Below are 14,461 nucleotides of genomic sequence, written 5' to 3' on the forward strand. Positions count from 1 at the left end.
TACATGTATCAGTGACTTAATTACACAATGAGTAAACGAAAACAAACCAGGCAAAGAGATTAAAATACGGTATGTGATATGACTGTTTATACGTTTTGGTTTAAAATCTAAATCAAATCTTAATTAAAAAAATTATAGAAATTTCAAAATAGAATACTTTTTTTTCTTCCAAAATATAAAATATAAATAATGTATGCTTCTTATTTACATAGATTTTCGAAGTGATAAAAATGTGTATGCATCATTCACAGCCATGCTTATTGTAGGCTTGTTTATTTTAATATAAATCATGTACATGTAACTGAATGTCCATGTTTAGATTTGAAGGTGTTTAAGCTATGATACATGTAACTAGAGACATGAACCTCATACATGTCTACCTGTCGACCGACTTCCATATCAAGCTTGCGATGATAATAATTATGATACGGATGCTAATTTTGAGAACTGTAAGATTATATCGTCTCATATACATGTATATAACACTGATGCGCAGACTAAAAATTTATTGTATTTTAGGGGGGGGGGGGGGGTCCAGTCACCCCACCATTCTTGAAAATTCAAACTTTTTTAAATTCACATAGTAAACCTACTGAAAACAGAACTCGACCTATCCCCCACCCCCTCCCCGGCAAACAAAATTATAAAGTATCCCTTAGTACATAAACCTCCCCTCCATTTCTTTATCTGAACATATAAACATTGGAGCGAAATGTCATGGTGCGAAACATCCCACATTTTTATTAAGTTAGCTACGTTGTTGGTTTTTTTTCGGGGAGCAGCAATTGTAGCGCGCACACTGCCGCCTGGCGTCATAATGCAGCATTAAATTCATGCAACTTGAATTCGTCTTTATTCAAAGTGCCTTATGGTTTGCGTGTTTGAATTCACGTTTGTAACAGAGATAGAAGAAAGAATTTACACGAATAAGAAGAGAATGTTGCAACATAGAATTAAGCAAACAATGAAGGATCAAAGAGAATCAAAGTGAAATTGGATAAGCATGAATATGAAAACAATAAAGTGACATGCAAGTGTAAATGTAATGAAGAATAAAGAAGTAAGCATAATAAGAATAAAAGCAAGATACATAGAATTTTGGCGGTAATTCCCTTCCATAGACCCGGAATTGGCGACTTCACTGTATCACTTCCAAATCTGTCGCATACCAGGGTGAATACCAATTTCAATAGCATCTTTTTATTTAAACATGAAAGAATAAAAAGTGTTTGATTTTTGAATAGACTCTTCTATAAACGAAAAATAAATCACCAAACGAGCAAACCTGCATACTAATTGAATATCTACGTACCTTTGGATTTTGCAAGGATTAAAAACGAAGTCAAATTTCCAGGCGGGAACCTGTTCTTGTAGTCCAATGTAGACCGTGGATGAGCTGCTCTCGAGGACTGTTCAGTACAGTGCGTGGTCCTTGCTCTTGGTCACGTGGGCAGAGGCCGACCGTGCAGTGAGCGATTATCATAGACACACTGATTGGGCAATTAGACACAGGAGTTCTAAGTATAGACTGGATTGTTCTTGTTCTTTAAATAGATCCCATCCCGACTGACAAAAACAGGGTAAACTATTTTGAGGCAAAGTTACAACTTAAATAAGCAGTTTATGGATTTTAGGGTGCGGATCATATGAAAGTCATAATTAAACAAACTATCATAAATTGCAAATGGGGCCCAGAATTTTTTTCCGTGGGGGGGGGGGGGGGGGGTTGAGGAGAAAGTCCTTTTTTTTAAAACCAATCCATCATTTTCTTAGAAAAAACCCACAGAATTGTATAATGTAACAATATATGTTCTTTATGTAATTTAAACGTACATGTACACATTATAATACTAAACACCCCCCCCCATTTTTCAATTTTTCTCCTTTTATATTCTAGCTGTAACTTAATGTAATTTTTCATTTCTTTTATTTTCACACTTCTTCATTCTGTTAATTAATGCTTTCTTTGGTGAATCATGCGATATTTTAAGGTGGCGACATTGCAGAAAAATACCTAACATATATAAGCGGGTAATGTAATTTTTATTTTCTGCAATGATAACATTTTATTGTATATAATTACATCTTGAATTTCCTGTTAAATTGATCGTAAAAAGTAAGTACATGTAAAATTAATTGAATTATTGTAAGTGTTCATCAGCAGTGGCGTCGGAAGCAAATCAAAAGTAGGAGGGGGGGGTGGTTGGGGTTGGGGGGGGGGGGTAGACTAATCATCAGAAATCTTGACAAACCAAAAAAAAAGGCTAATTCCCAAAATCAGGAAATTCTTAATCCGGGGGGGGGGGGGGGGGGGGGGGGAGGGGGAGGGGTAAGTGTACCTATAACTGCAATTTTCAATATCACTCTTAATATTTCCTCATCTCTTTCCATTCCTTCCATTTTATCCAAAATGGTGGGGCGGGGAATGCAACTTCCTGATACTTGAATTTTGTGTGCTGCGAGAAAAAGTGGGGGGGGGGGGGGGGGGGGCTGGCCCCTCCCTGATGCTAAGTGCCTGACGGTTAGGTCTTACTTTGCAAAAAAAAGTTGCAGGGGGGGGGGGTCTAACCCCCCCCCCCCCTCCCAGGTTCCAACGCCTATGATCAGTACGTTTGAAAAAAGTCTGAGATTATCATGATTATTTCTTGCAGTCCGTGATTTTTCTTCAGTTGATGAAGGTTTTACCCAATCAATGAACGGGCGTTTAGAGAACTATGAATTACAATTAATTTCCGTAGGAAATAGTATGGCATGAGGGCTTTTTTAAATTACAAACTTACGGTATTTGTTGCAATCTTTTTAAATGGTTAAGTAGCTACAAATGTATTTGTGTAACAGATTTAGTGGTGTTTAAAGATGTATTATCATTCAGCTAAAGTGTTAATGCTGGAGTGCCACAAGAATCTATACTTGGGCCCCCTTTTGTTTTTAATTTATGTCAATGATGTTGCACAAAATATGTTGTCCTTTTGTAGATTACTAGTATACGGATGTGAATTAAAATTTAATGTAGACAATGTGTTAAATCATCACCTTCAAATATAAGAAAAATGTCCTGATGATTGGTTACTTAAATTTCATCCTAACATAATCAAAGTTGTACTTTTTAACAAGTCAAAACGTAATGAAACCCCAGAACTGTGTTTTTTTTTCAAGATTGTCAGTTATATATTGTTTCTTCTCATAAACATCTAGGCCTAACGCTTTTTGATGATTTGAAATGGTCTGTGTACATCAATGATATAGTAAACATCGCTTGCAAAATGTTAGGACTACTTAAGAAACTTAAATTTACTTTAGGCAGAGACACACATAACTTCTGTAAGACCAATATTAGAATATGCTTCTATTGTAAGGGATGGTCGTTCTTCCGCAGAAACTTAAAAGATAGAAAAAGTACAGCTACACGCTGCAAACTTCCAATTTTTGCCCCCAGGATATCATTGTATTTTGAAACGGTTTGGAATTTCTTGCTAAGAGAAGACTAAACTAACGATTATGCATAAAATTCATTACAATCTTGTACCACAATATCTGAGTGATATTGCTAACATTTATAGAAAAGATGCTTCTCGCTACAGTACTCGTTATGAATATAATTATATACCCTTTATAGTTAAGTATGATACACATAAAAAAAATCATTAATTCCAGATGCTTATAAGCAAATGGAACTCTCTAAATTCGGTTACCAAAAATCAACATTCATCCGCCAGTTTCAAAGAAGCGTCTCTAATATTTAATAATACCAGTGATTCAAAAGTTCCTAAATATTTCCTTCATGGTAAAAGAGTAACTAATATCATTCATACAAAATTAGGACACAATTGTTTACTAAATTATGATTAACAGAGAAGAAATATTATCGATTCTCCAAATTGCATAAGTGGAAAGAAAGAAGATGTGTATCACTTTTAATTTGTTTGCAAACTATTTTCTAATGCAAGAACTACTTTATATAATGAACTATTCCAAGTACAAAATTTAGGATTTACATACTTTGATATGAGATAATGACAACCTAGATTATAAAACTAATGTTAGAATTTTCACTGTAGAGGATACATCACAAGATGTTTCCCTATTGATGTAACACAAGATGTTTCTATTGATGTAATTGAACAAAAATTGTATGAAGATCTTTTATATTCTGTAAATTGGATGAACGGTAACAAGTTGACTATATATGAACTTTGAGAAAACCCAGTGTATGTTGGTTGGTACAAAACAAAAATTATCGAAGTTTAAAAAATTGTATATCAAAGTTGATGATCAATGATGCATGTTTTAAACACTGTAGAAAAGGCTAAACTTCTTGGTGTAACCCATCGCCTCAAGCCACGGGTTTTGTGTCCATTGTATTTCTACAATTTTGATTTGTGGAAACAGAATGGACACAAAACCCGTGGCTTGAGACGATGGGTGTAACCATAGATGAATCTCTTACTTGGTCAGATCACATTGACTTTTTAAGCAAAAAACTTGCTCAAAAATAGGTATTTTACGTCGTCTTCGTGTTTTATGTCAAATGCTGCTTTATTATTAACTACTGTTGTACAGTTTGGTGTTCAGCCAAAAATAATGGCCAAATTGAGAAAATGTTTAAATTACAGAAAACGGAGCTAGATATATATACTGAATGTTAAAACTACTCAAACTTCCACTGTTGATATTTTTAGAGTTCTACAATGGATGCCTATTCAGGAAAATTTTATATACTTTAGCTTTTAAAGTCTTAAAGGGAATGCCACCAGAATACATGAGTGTTAATAGATATGTAAACCAAGTAAGTTCTAGAGAAACAAGAAGTAGTGTTGGACTGAATATTACAAGCGCTCTTTTAGAATATCAACAGCCATTTTATTGAATCAACTGGCAGATTGTGTTCGAACATGTAATATCATGTCTTCTTTTTAAACAAAGTATTTACAGCAATATTATCTAGCGAAGTAAATTTTATTGATTATGATATCAAATCAGTGCATATATATTTATTGATGAGTGTGTATATTTTATCTCCATTGTTTACCTATGTGTCTTATACTCATTGTTGTACATATGTTTTATACAGGACCACAATGTAAACTAGTACATGTACTTTGTTACTAATTGTGCTATCCTACGAAAGCCCATTTTGCTCATTTTTGTAGGTAAAAAAAGTATTTTTTTCGCGAATAAACGCGTAACTTCCGCAAATAAACGCGTTTGTTTCGCGAATAAATGCGTTAGTTTCGCGATAAAAGGGGTTAGTTTCGCGAATAAACGCGAAAATTTCGCAAATAAACGCGTTAGTTTCGCGAATATACGCGTTAGTTTTGCGAATAAACGCGAAACTTTCGCGATATAAAGCGTAACTTTCGCGAATAAACGCAAAACTTTCGCGAATAAAAGCGTAACTTCAGCGATATAACGCATAACTTTCGCGAATAAACGCGAAACATCTATATAAATAGTGTCAATTCATACAAGAACTCTAATGAAGAACAATGATTGAAAACAAATACAGTTTATTTTTAAATTAATTCTTATTATTAAGTACTATTATATTATCCGTTGATTATGATAACAAAGTTATCTCTATTTTTATATATAGATATATTTACATCTACTAAATACATGTATTATTTCCTCTATTTCTTACGGAAACATATAGTTAATTCATAGCTCTATAGAAACAGCCAGACTCAAATCTACACGCCCCGTTTATCGATTGGTCGAAATCTACAGCGGCTGAAACTGACAAGATACTGACAGGAATAAAATGGACACGCCCTGTTTATCGATTGGTCGAAGCCACCAGCAACCTAAGAAAATCACGGACTGCACAAAATAATCATGATGATGTCAGACTCAAAGTCTCACAGGAGACAATTTGGCTGTTTCTTTTAGCTAACGTACTTATGTACATTAACAGTAATTTAGTGAATTTTACTAACTTTTCATAATCAATTTATTAATTACTTTAAAAAAAGATGTTAATATAAATAATAAAATGCTCTCTTTGATGATTCATGCGGGTTATGAAGGTAGCAATCATTGCAGAAAAAAATTACAAAATTATGTATTTTTTCTGCAATGTCGCTACCTTCATATCCCGAATGAATCCCCAAAGAAAGCATTTTATTGTTTAAATAAATAAATCTAATAAAACTTTATATAACTAATAAATGCTAGATGTTCCAAGTAGATATGGAGGTAGAACATCATTTTTCATTTTTTTGCCGACCCTGTATTCAAACAGGCATTGTGTAATTATCTTTTTTATGTAAAATTAATATAGATTCAAACGTGAAAATCATTAAAATCTTTGTACTGGTTGTCAAACGCCTTGTGTGATAAATGTAGAGGACGAATTTATGTTATCTAAATTAAAAAGTGTTGGTTTGCAATGTGCCTAGTGGTTCTGGAGAAGATGATAAAAATGTGAAAAGTTTACGACGACAAAGACAACAATGGACAAATTCTGATCAGAAAAGCTCATTTTGGCCTTCGGCTCAGGTGAGCTAAAATTGAAAAATAATTTTTTTTATCTCAAATTGTGTCTTGGTCCCTTTAAGCTAGACTTGAAAATATGACCTCCTGCATACCATGCCGGTGTAATGAAGAATAATGACCCCCGTAGAATAATGACCGGGGGTCATTTTTCTACGTAGAATAATGACCCCCGGTCATTATTCTACACAGAAAAATGACCCCCGGTCATTATTCTACGTAGAAAAATGACCCCTTTGCCTGAAGAATAAGTGTCATTTTCATAAAAATGAGCAAACTCCACATGAAGAAAAGTGACCCCTGTAGAATAATGACCCCCTTGTAGATTAAAGTTTTTCAGTATATTTTTATTATTTGTGAAATAGTCTTTACACTATTGTAATTTTTACCGCTGGCCTTCGCATTTTGCACTTTCGCCTTCGCCTTTTTTTAATGCATTCAGAAAGTTTCGGTCGATTACATAGAATTTAATACAGGTACTGTACTCGCCAATGTTTTCCGATTAATCCATGCTATTATTGGTACGCATGCGCTAAGCCATCGCGCTTACTATGAATGTTTATAAATATTTTAATGTGTACATGTAACATAATATTTATATGTTTACCAGTGCTGGCTATGCCTAATCATTATCTACTCCACACAAATTTAATGTCCGCCATAATGTGTACATATGCACTTCTAGACTCCTGTCACTTACCAGCCGTCTGTTTTTATACCGTGGACCAAACACAGTAACATTCTAATTTCATTATGCGACACTCCTTGCTCATGCATAGGGGAGAGGGGGTCCGCCCCCCGGAAAATTTAAATATTCATAATTTTACGCAGTAAAACGGGAGAGGGAGTCCGGACCCTATCCCCCTGGATAATTTAGTTTTATCAATTTAAAAAAAAAAATCCAAAATATGCCTCAAAACCCTTTAAACGATGGAGAGCTCCGCAATTATAAAACATTGGTAATCACAGATTACAAAGCTCAAGACGAGGCATCACCTTTATGAGGCATCACCTTTATGAGACCACCTTTATCATATTATATGAAAACCATCCTTTATGATCTTGGATATTCATGGATTCTGTTTTGACACAATATCGTATATTATCTTTTAAAAAATTGTATGATTATCATATGTTCATATGTCAATCAATACAATAATATAAAATTAAAATTGCATCCTATCATACTTACAATATATATCATATAAAACCATAAAATACCGTAAAAAATTGTGAGATATGGTATTGTAACGTATGATATGACATTGTATTGTGTTATACATTATAATTGCATTTGATCAAATAATAGAATATCATAAAACATAATACAATATAGTATTATATGAAACAATATCATATTGAAATAATACATCATAACACTGAAACATATGATATTATATTGTATAATTAAGCATTGAATCATTATTTTTTGAAAGATGTCGTCTCATAACTGCAACGGTGTTTGCATATTACAATTAGCGCGCGTTATGAAAATTTGTTTGCACTCATCGTTGCAGTTATAAGACCTCATCTTTCAAAAAATAATGAATCAATGCTTATAATTACGTTTTTTAAACATGTATTTCCTTCCCGCAAATATGATTTGTTTTTAAAAAGCTCTGTCTTATTCAACGAGTTATGCGAAATTAACGGAATGGCCACTGGAACAGCCGAAATATGCTGACAAATATAGTGCACAGCATTTTAAATTCTAATTACACAATTTAATTTTTCTTTCTGTAATTAAATGAATTTGCTCACATCTGCAAATGTGATTTATACGTCAAAATATTTGTTTTATCCTAAGGGTAAGTTCAAATTAATGGAAGAGCCACTGTAACAGCCACAAGTGTGAACTTTGATTCTCGCTTGTGACGTTGCATTTTACAGCGTTCAACGTTTGTGACGTCATAATAAAACTAGTCATTCTAACCTTTGAGTACCCTGTGTGTGTTACGGTCTTATAACTGCAGTATCTTTTCACACACTTTACATGCAAAAAATATTTGGAATGTAAATATTGTATTATATAATACAATATCATTAGATACAACATTGTTTCATATCAAATGATACAATATCATGGGGTTATATAATACAATCATATTATACACATTGTATCATATGATACAATAATATATATTAAAATATCATACAATACAATTTCATGTGATATGATAATATATCATTTAAACCAATATCATATTATACAAAATCGTATGATACGATATTTTATAATATTGTATCATTATAATCAATACTTTACATAACAATATCACGAAACAATATCATATCATAAAATATAAAAAAAAAATGATACAATATTTTATCGTATCATATAACGTTTTACAATATAACAATGGTATATTATTGTATCCTATTAAACAATAGTGTTTCAAATCATACAATATTATATCATAGGAATCATTTTACATCATTTAACAACAACCACATCTATCTATCAAGCAGGTTTGAATGAGGTAGGAGATTTCTCTAGCATCCTTGATAATGGAGATCAGGCTCTGCATCTAAAGCAACCTCTACGTTTCATTTATAATATAGTTAAATCAACTATGCAAGCTATCATCTATAAAACATGTGACCTGTTCCTAAATACTAAACCTCATCAAGAATCAAAAACCTATGGCTCTGATTCAGCATTCAAGCCTGTCAGGTGCATCAGTATTATAAGACGCACCATCCATACAAGTTTAATGAAGTTAGGACCAGTAGTAACTAAGATATAATCATTAGAGGGCACCTGCAACAAACACTTTAACCAGCTCCAAAAACCTTAACCTCCTCCATGATCCGAAACCTATAGCTCAGATTCAGCACTCAAGCCTGTCTGGTACATTAGTATCATAAGACACACCATCCATTCAAGTTTGGTGAAGTACGGACCAGCAGTACCTTAGATATTTGCTATTAAAGGGCACCTGCAACAAAAAACTTTAACCTGCTCCAAAAACCTAAACCTCCTCCAGCATCTAAAAATTAGGAACCAGAATCAGTAGGTCCAGATGCATCATTCATGTAATTTTGGTGAAGAGAGGACAAGTAATAGCTTAGATACAGGAGCTGCAACTAAAACGTTAACCAGCTCCGGACGCCGACGCCGGGGGTATAGCATATGCTCCCATTGACTTCGTCTCGGTGAGCTAAAAAGGCGAAAGCGCGAAGTTTCGAAGGCGAGAGTGCGAAGTTGCAAAGGCGAAGAAGCAATAGTAGTATCACTTCTTCGCCTTCGCAACTTAGCACTTTCATCTTCGCATCTTCGCGCTTCGCTGTCGCATCTTCTATATTTTTCATATTGTTCATGAATTATACTTGCATTGAGGATTTCCACAATACAAACTGCTGGGTATACAAGTTCATCGCCCAGAATTAATTAAGGATGAAACCAAAATTATGAAAAGTTTACTCCACTGCTAGGCATTATAACCAAGCTGACGTTAGTAGGCACTGACAGCAGCCATTACGCCAGTAGAGGTTAACGGCCAATAAGGAAAATCGTCAAAGTACTGAGAGTACTCGTACAGAAAATATATTTTACTTTTCCTCGGCATACTTTAGTTTAGTTAATATCAAGATTATTAATGCTTCAATAGTTTGTATGAGCATTGGTAACTTTGGATACAATAAAGAATGTGTGATCAAAATCAAGCAGGATATAAACCCCTAACATGGGCCCTAACCTCTTATGAACGCTTTTAGAAACAATCTTTTATTATTATAATCGATCAGTGTTTATTATCTATTTAGATTTACTATAGTCAGGTACTCTTCACAAATTTACTCCAAAAGAATAAAGGCTATTCATGATCACAAAACAACATTACAACAAATGTTTAGAATATTGATGTTCATGTATTACGCAGAAGAAAACAAAACTAACGCAGAATGATTTTTTTAAAAATCACTTTCCCCACGAAATGTAAAAATTCATATTCCTACGTTACATGCCCCTTAGTCTTTTTCCATAAAGATATATACATGTATATTTACATTTTCCAGTGTCTTTGCCTGTGATAACACTATGTATCGATTTTGTTCTATATAACCCATAATACAAATGACGCCAAATTGAGGCGCCAGCGGGGTTTGCTTATAAATATCTATATATTTAATCGTACGATGGCTTAAAATTATATAAATATAAGTAATAAGGAATCATTCTTTGAATATTATGAAATTATAATTTCGGTCGGGGCGTGATCAAATCTATCATAAAGCCCTTCGGGCTTTATTGGATTTGATCACGCCCCGACCGAAATTATCACCTCATAATACTCAAAGAATGATTCCTTATTCCTTATATCATTCTTCGATTGACAATTCATTCAGCAATGAATATTGCTTATATCATTACAACAATTATTCTTTCATGATTATTGTTCGTTAATCATCACACAATATCCTCATTGTGTATGTATTTTTCTTTATTTGCGTCATTTCCCGCCGTATGTCGACGAGAGAAGTAACATCACTGTTAACAGTCAATTTGTGGCGATGTCAGAGTGTTTTGCGTGTGCTTGCTACGGATATGAAAAACTATATACAGAGATTTATTTACAAGTTAGGTGTTTATAACTTCAAAATCAGTTGAACAGAGTGAAAAATTAAGTAATTTCAAAATCATTTCTTGGATACGGGGTAACCAATTTCTATTCATGTTTACGGGGGGGGGGGGGGTCATTTTTTTATGGGGGTCATTTTTCTTCATGTTTAACATGAAGAAAAATAACCCCTGGGTCTTTTTTCTTCAGAAAAATCCAATTATTCTTCAGCTAGGGGGGTCATTATTCTACGTAGAAAAATGACCCCCGGTCATTATTCTACGGGGGTCATTATTCTTCATTACACCGGCTTATTAAACCACTGAACTGTTGAGGCCCGATATATATACATCGCATCCGTCTTTGTTAGTAATAAAAATATTTACATGTCAGATGTATCTATAAAACTGACAGCATGTTGAGTTTGTATACAAGCTAAAGCACAGACTGAGTGTATATTATTTATTGAAGCTTATTTTGTGTGAAACAAGTGAAAATAAAACCAAAACTATAAAAAAAATGTTACAATTTCATTAGCTCTACTGTTTGATATAAAAGTATAAAATATTTCAATGAAAAATGCACAATGCATCACTATTTTATTACTTAATATATACAATGTATATAATGAAATGTCAAGATGAATTACAGTATTCCTCAGTGTTTCCATTTCGAATTAAGATTTTCAATCACATCAGAATGGTCAGCATAGAAGAGAGCATTACACATTGTTTGCCTTGTTAAGGTAGGCTTCAACCTTTTCAAATATAACAGTGACTGGTAGATTTGTTCCTTAATGGAGGAATGATCTGCTTCAATCTGGTCTATTGTGCGCTGATTTATTCCGAGGAATCTCATAACATTATAGTATCTGGAACCAAGATTATTTGCCATGATGGTAAGATCAGAGTTTTCCACCTGTTTTTCTGGCTCAACTATTTGGCTGGCATTGAAAATATACTGATCCCGAGAAAAGCCTTCCATTTCATCTATCAAATCTTGCCTCTCCATGGAATGAAAAACCTCCCTCAATTCGCCCTGATGGTCGATGGATGGATGTTTACATCGCCAGGTATGAAGAATGCGGAAGTAAGTTTCAGATGGATAAGACTGTGATCGAGAAGTTTCTGCCATCTGTGTTTCACCCAGCAAATGGACAGAGACTAAGAAGAGATCTTGAGGTGAAAGCTTTCTTGAGAGAAAGTCAAAAAGTAGGTCCAAATCTTTAAAATAAAATTACAATGCCTATATATATTCTATCGTTTGGAAATTGAAATTGTATTTTTATATCATCATATCAAATCATGCTAATGTTTTAATCTCTACCAAGATTTATAATACTGTAAATCAACATTTATTCAAATCATGCTAATGTTTTAATCTCTACCAAGATTTATAATACTGTAAACCAACATTTATTCACGTACAAAAAATTTCTGTGAGGTTTGCGAGAGCCTCGTCGATGTGAACCAGTCCTTGACAATTATGGTGGTATAGCAACAAGGTTCTGGATAAGGTTTGGTTGCAAACATTAGTCATCGCGAACCAGTTTATTGGATGTAAATCGTGAAATAAAGTGGTCGCAGATAAAAGTTGGTTTAAAGTACTATTACTTATTTTTGTAACATCTATCTTTCGCTCAATTTGCGAGATCTACATGAACATGTAATTGAAACTAACATGTTAGAACATTTAAATTCCTTTCATTCTCTTGTCTTCTACATTTAATATATGGCATGATGCCATCTCTTACATTTCAGAGAGCTCTATTTTTGCTTTGACAGGGAGCGTAATTGTCTTCTTCACACTTGACACACATGGACTTGTGTAGAAAAAAAAACCTTGTCAAAAAAGTGGGTACCTCGTAGGGAAAAAGATTTTATTTTTCCTCCATGGTACCCTCTTTTTAAACAATGTTTTTTTCTTCTACAAAAGTCCCTGAGCTTGGCACTGGACTATTGAATTTGAGTTATAGGTTTAAGCATACATGTACAGACCTACATAATCATACAAACTATGGATTATTCATAAGCCAGCTGGAGCCTAACTGTTTCGATAAAATATATAGAAATATGCAAATAATCTTACCTCCACCAACTCTTGTTTCGTTTGCCATGTTTAGAGGTTCGGAATTTACACTTTGTCCACCATGTACAACCTTGCTTAAATTAAGTCTCGGTTACTGAAAATAAAAGAAAAGGTAACTACTTCGTGAGTTGAAAAAACTCAGAAAGCAATTTCAAAGCAATAACACTGCGTACCAATCTGATTGTCTGCCTTTCTATTTTAAAACATGATCTATACAATATTGCATCGTTTTTGGTTAGTGGATAAAACGAAACTAAAAGTAAAGAATTTAAAGTTAATTCGATCGTTAACCTTTTCGTCTAAAAACCTCTAATTTTACTCAGCTGTTACTTGTTGCGACATGTGGCAGGTTCAGTCCCCTCCAATTTTTAGACAATATGTATTTTTTTAAAAGAAAAAGTCTAGGAATTATCTCAGGCACGTAAAATCGGTTACAGTTGCCGAAAGTAAGTTTACCAATGCTGGGGGGTGGGGTGGGGGTGGGGTGGGGTAGAGGATTTACATACCTTATAAATGTAACATTTTCCTGATATTTAAATGACCCCAAAAAGTGTTGGGGTAGGTGTTTAGTAAAATATCAATTCCATAAAAAACAATGTCGGACTTCAAGAAAGAGTGTGTGTATGGGGGGGGGGGGGGGTGTCAGTCGTCTTTAAAATAAGTCGGAAGGGGAGGGAACAGGCTCCCTGCTTCCAACGTTGCTATTTTATGCTTCTACTATCAAACAACTTTCGAAAATTATGATGCCAGAAGCGGATCCAGAAAGAGCGCCTTTTCCCATTATTTCGCCTAAACATGTGTTTGGACGGAAAGTACCTGTTACTAAAAATAGCTTCAGGTACCTAGCTGTCGCAATATGATTTTTGAAACCTGGATACACTGTACTGATTTTATAATGGTGTCTGTAACAACTGATTTGTCATAAATTCGGGAAACTCTGAGTATAATGTTTATTGTTATTCTGAACCGTGATAAGTTCAAGCAAAATGCAATGGACCTAGGTGTAAATAGAGTACATATATAGTGTTAATGAAGAAATCTGTTTATATTGGGTATGCTCATACTCAGACTGGATTATACTCTGTCCCAAGATATCCTGGATTCACATTTTGCCTAATTACTCGATATTCATTAAAACCTCAGGGTTCAAATGATGTTCATTCAAAAGTATGAAATTAAATTTCCAAGACTTCTCCGTTGAACATGTTGAAACGCCTCCCTTTGCTTATCAGGTTTCAATACCCGGCTAAAAAATGTGATGTCCACGGGGATTTTGTATTGCAGCAGACCCGGATGATAACATTGAAAAATTGCGCGAGGTA

At 34.0% G+C, this 14,461-nt stretch overlaps 1 protein-coding gene and 1 pseudogene across 1 annotated transcript; both read right to left on the reverse strand.

Annotated features, from left to right (window-relative positions):
• LOC128162531 (uncharacterized) overlaps positions 1-1,483 on the reverse strand; it is a 48,951-nt pseudogene extending 47,468 nt beyond the window's left edge.
• A 10,015-nt stretch (positions 1,484-11,498) lies between these two features.
• LOC128163480 (uncharacterized) lies at positions 11,499-13,420 on the reverse strand. The gene is made up of 3 exons (XM_052827095.1): positions 13,313-13,420; positions 13,140-13,233; positions 11,499-12,274 (listed from the first exon to the last, which is right to left on the reverse strand). The coding sequence occupies exons 2-3, from the start codon at positions 13,165-13,167 to the stop codon at positions 11,709-11,711; spliced, it is 594 nt and encodes a 197-aa protein (XP_052683055.1). The 5' UTR covers positions 13,168-13,233; positions 13,313-13,420; the 3' UTR covers positions 11,499-11,708.
• Positions 13,421-14,461: the final 1,041 nt, after the last annotated feature.

The sequence above is a fragment of the Crassostrea angulata genome, chromosome 9, assembly GCF_025612915.1.
Source record: "Crassostrea angulata isolate pt1a10 chromosome 9, ASM2561291v2, whole genome shotgun sequence".
Taxonomy (NCBI): domain Eukaryota; kingdom Metazoa; phylum Mollusca; class Bivalvia; order Ostreida; family Ostreidae; genus Magallana; species Magallana angulata.